The sequence below is a fragment of the Hordeum vulgare genome, chromosome 3H (genome assembly GCF_904849725.1).
Source record: "Hordeum vulgare subsp. vulgare chromosome 3H, MorexV3_pseudomolecules_assembly, whole genome shotgun sequence".
NCBI lineage: Eukaryota > Viridiplantae > Streptophyta > Magnoliopsida > Poales > Poaceae > Hordeum > Hordeum vulgare.
Genome location: NC_058520.1, coordinates 540,476,351 through 540,480,505, shown reverse-complemented (window position 1 = coordinate 540,480,505; position 4,155 = coordinate 540,476,351). Strand labels below are relative to the sequence as shown.

At 56.0% G+C, this 4,155-nt stretch overlaps 1 protein-coding gene across 1 annotated transcript; it reads right to left on the bottom strand.

The window, feature by feature from the left end:
* Positions 1 to 989: 989 nt before the first annotated feature.
* On the bottom strand, positions 990 to 2,737 carry LOC123440495 (reticuline oxidase-like). The gene has a single exon (XM_045117061.1). The coding sequence runs from the start codon at positions 2,705 to 2,707 to the stop codon at positions 1,106 to 1,108; it is 1,602 nt and encodes a 533-aa protein (XP_044972996.1). The 5' UTR covers positions 2,708 to 2,737; the 3' UTR covers positions 990 to 1,105.
* Between the last annotated feature and the right edge of the window lie 1,418 nt (positions 2,738 to 4,155).

Genomic DNA, 4,155 nt, shown 5'->3' with positions numbered 1-4,155 from the left:
CCGAAAACCACTGCATCACCACCAACCAAGTGCTCCATCACATTTTGCTCCAAAGCAATGATTGCAATGAAGTAATGACACCACGGGCGCCACCATTGCATACGGTTTTTACCGGGAGCAAAAACATGGAGCCAGGATATCTGTCGGACCCCTCGATGGCACCTCCAACAAGGAAAAATCATACCCAAGGGCATCATTCGCCATCCACTCAAACCGAAGTTGAGCATGACTTTCGTCGAGGAGCCGAACACCTATGTCGGGGACAACGTCTCCGACACACCACCACCAAACCAGAGCAGCAGACGCCACCTGCCGCACCTCATAGAACTCGCCGGAGCACCAGCGGTGGCGCCGTGCCATAGCAGCCCGGAGGTTCTGTCAAGACCACGCCACCGCGGACCGCAAGCCCGGTGTGGAGCCACCTCGCACCCGCTAGAAGAAAACCGCTGGCCAAACCACCTCCGGCCCCCAGCCGCCAGGGCGCTAGATCCGGTCGTCAACGGCCTGCCAGATCCGGCCGCACCAAGCCAGGGCACCGCCCGCCGCGAGGATCTCACGCGCCCGCGTCCTCCTGCAGCTGCTCACAGCGGCGACGTGCGTGGCAGCATCGCCACGGGGCTCGACACCGCTCGACACACCCACTTGCCGCGCCCGCCAGTCACAGCTGCCCACGACTCCGCTCAGCACGCCCACTCACCGCCCCCACCAGCCGCGGCGGCGGCCGCCGTCGTGCCCCGCACCTCTCCTCAGCTGACCAGCCCCGCTTTGTCCAGCCTCGCGAGAGAAAGGGAAGGCCCCGTCGCCGCCAACGTCGCGCGGGCTTTGCCCGGCGGCGCTTGCCGGCGGCGGCAAGGGGAGGAGAGATCTGGGAGGGGAGTAGGAGAGGCACCTAGGGTTTCGTCCTTGTCGCCCGCTGGGGAGACGACACGAGCCGCTATCAGTCACATGGTTGCATCGTGACCACACATTGTGGGTAACTCAATCTCGTTTTGCTTTATTCCTTACTACGTATATCTCCTAACAGTGTCAGATTTGTTACTCACTAGTATCAAACTGATACATTTATTTTGGAATTGCTAGAGTATTTGACAAGCGCCATGCATGTCTACTCTTCGGCTCTACTATTCAAAGGAGGGATACTCTGCGCGTTGTTGAACACGTTGCTAGGATCGACAACCATCTTAGCACGAACCAGCCGGTCGAAGTTCTCTCCGAAGTACGCATGCCCCCACGACGACCTCGCACGAGCCACCGCCTGCGCCGATGACCCGCCGGCAGCGCGCGTCCAGTTGTTCAGGCCCAGATCAAGGTCCAGGTAGTTCACATACGCAGCGCGGGGATCCTTGGACACCAAGGGGGTCATGTACTTGTAGAACGACCTGAGCCATCCGATGTACTCCTCTGCGCGGGCTACCTCCGACCGGTCCCAGTTCACGCCGTACTGGATGCTGTACAGGTTCCCGGCGCGGTGCGGGAATGGCGTCTCGGCTCTCCCGATCCGCGCCATGGCCCCGCCGTAGGGGTCTAGCTGGATGGACCCCGTCGGCCCGGTCGACAGGTACCGGAAGATCTCAACCATGTCGTTCCTCGAGATCGGTTCTTGCACGTAGTCAGACTTGCTCTTGGAGTACTGCTTTGGCTGTCGACGCCGCTTCGCCAGGTCATCCACCGTGCTCAGACCGGCGAACTTGGCCGTCGACTCGATCCAGCTCATTTCTGAGAGGTCTTCCTCGGTGAGGCCGAGCTCAGGAAAGCTTTGGCTGAGCACCGACAAGGCATGCTCCTTGGACTCCAGCACTTGACCGGTGAAGGAGATGGAGACGTTGCCCTCCGTCGATCCGGTAGGAGCATACACAGAGAGATAATACTCGTCCGGTAGATTGGGCCCCACATACTGCCACCTGTGAACCAGCCCGGCAATGAGTTCGACCGGACCGGTCCGGTCGACGGTGAACACGGTGACGTTGCGGGGAACCGGAACGAGCCGGAGCTTCCATGCGTACACCACGCCCCAGCTCCCGCCTCCGCCGCCCCGGATCGCCCAGAACACGTCGTCGCCCATTGAGCTTCGGTCATGGATCCTGCCGTCCGAAGTGATGAGCGCCGCGTCCAGCACGTTGTCTGCGGCGAGCCCAAACTTCCGGGACAGAAGCCCGAACCCGCCGCCGGAGACGTGCCCCCCTAGACCAGTGGTCGACCCCGACCCGGCTGGGAACGCCAAGGACCTGTTCGACCGCCCAACGACGTAGTACAACTCGCCCACCGTCGCCCCCGACTCGGCCCAGGCCATGGCTGAGCCCGGGACGACCCGGACGCGGTTCAGGTTCGCGATGTCGATCACCACGAACGGTACGTGGTTCTCCGTGGTGTAGGACAGCCCCTCGTAGCTGTGCCCGCCGCTGCGCACGCGGATCGCCAGCGAGCTGGCGCGGGCGCACAGGATGGCTCGCCTCAGCTCATCCCTCGACTCCGGGAGGACAACGGCTGCGGGCCGGGCGACGTTCGGGAGCGTGAACCGGAGGTTGAAGATGGAGGAGTTGAGCAGCCCTGCGTAGCTCGGAGACGTGGGCAGGGAGAAGCTGCTGACGCCGTTGGAGACGAGGCAGGACGAGAAGTCGCGCTCCGTGGCCGCCACGCCGGAGCATGAGCTCCGATGAAGTGACAAGAGAAGGCAGACCAGCTGGAGGAGAGTCGCAACGGAACGCATAGTCGCTCGGTGAGATCGAGAGATGCTCGTTGATACTGTGCCAGTGTGTGTGTGTGTGTGGGGGGGGGGGGGGGGGGGTGTTTGGATTGAAAATGGTTGTGGACTTGTAGTTTAGGAGTAGTTAGTTTCCATGGAAGTTCGGCAATTAATCAAGCTACTTCGTCAAGGAATAGCATATTCTCTCCTTGGATTTGCCTCCCTCGTTTTTTTTTTTTTTGAAAGATACAGCTGAACGCTGGCTTGCATAAATTTATAGCAGGAAGCAAATGATAATAGTACAAAATTCGATGGATGTCTTCGCTCCTGCTGGGCGCCAAAGTTCAAAATTATTTTTGATGGCTGTTGCAATATTGGCATGGCTAGCAGTTGATCCCTTGAATGTACATCTATTAAGTTTGCTCTAGATTCGATACACAATTAGGAGGATCAAGGGTCTGATTCCTTTTCTATGCTCCGGCTTGCTTTTATCGATCATCAGTCTCGTGATCTCCGTTGTCGTCTTGAGGTGTTTTCACTAATTTGAATTGAAGGAGCTGCATCCTTGCGCCGTTGCAGCATCAGTCTAAATTGACAGGGAAATGGAGCATTTCCAAAACAGATGTTGGGCTGACTCGAGATTTATGAAACAGAGATGACAGAAGTATTTATTCGGCCAACCTCTTCAATGTAAGTGATCGTTGTATCATAGCATGTTCTTTTGTAACAGCCTCTCGTATTCAAATGCCTAAACAAGATCTTGAAAGGATTCCTCAGGTGTGGATCCGAGGATGCCAAAGGAGGGCCCTGTTTGGCATGTGAGCAAGTTTGTTGACCGCTGGAGTTTGAGTGCCTTGGGATTCATAACATTCAATTACTTAATCATGCATTGCGCATTCGATGGATCTGGAAGAAAAAAATCAACTAAGGCCCTTACCAAGGCTGGCCACAACCAGAATTATTATATACTACTAGTAGAAAACAAAACACGCTATACAAAATAAAATCATTTTTCTAAATATATTATTAGCGTGCTACAGCGCGTTGTAGCGTGTTATAACTGGTGCTACTTTTCTGCTATGTGGCTGCCGACTTTAAGTGCACTTCCTGCTGATTAACTGTTAATCCATCGATGTACTCGAAAGACAGGTACGCATATCTTCCACCCGACCAGACTGCTACACTGCACAGCTCCCACGGCTGCACTGCACAGCTGCCACGGCTTGTCAAGGAGCACCACACAATGCAACTGCGATTAGGCTATGTGTGGATAGAGTGAATTGCATAGAATCATCGATCTAGGGTAGTAAAATAAAAGGATTGGCTAGGTGTAGGTCGCCCGAAATCAAATTTGGGTCACTCGATTCGCCGTGAGCCGTCAGATGCAAGATGGATGACAACATCAGCTTCTTCGACCTTCGAAGCGGTTATTTGTTCATATTCTTCAACCGCAAACCGCCCGCTGTACCACC

Excerpts from the sequence above, each read along its gene's own strand:
- LOC123440495 (XM_045117061.1), bottom strand. The coding sequence starts at position 2,707 with ATGCGTTCCGTTGCGACTCTCCTCCAGCTGGTCTGCCTTCTCTTGTCA.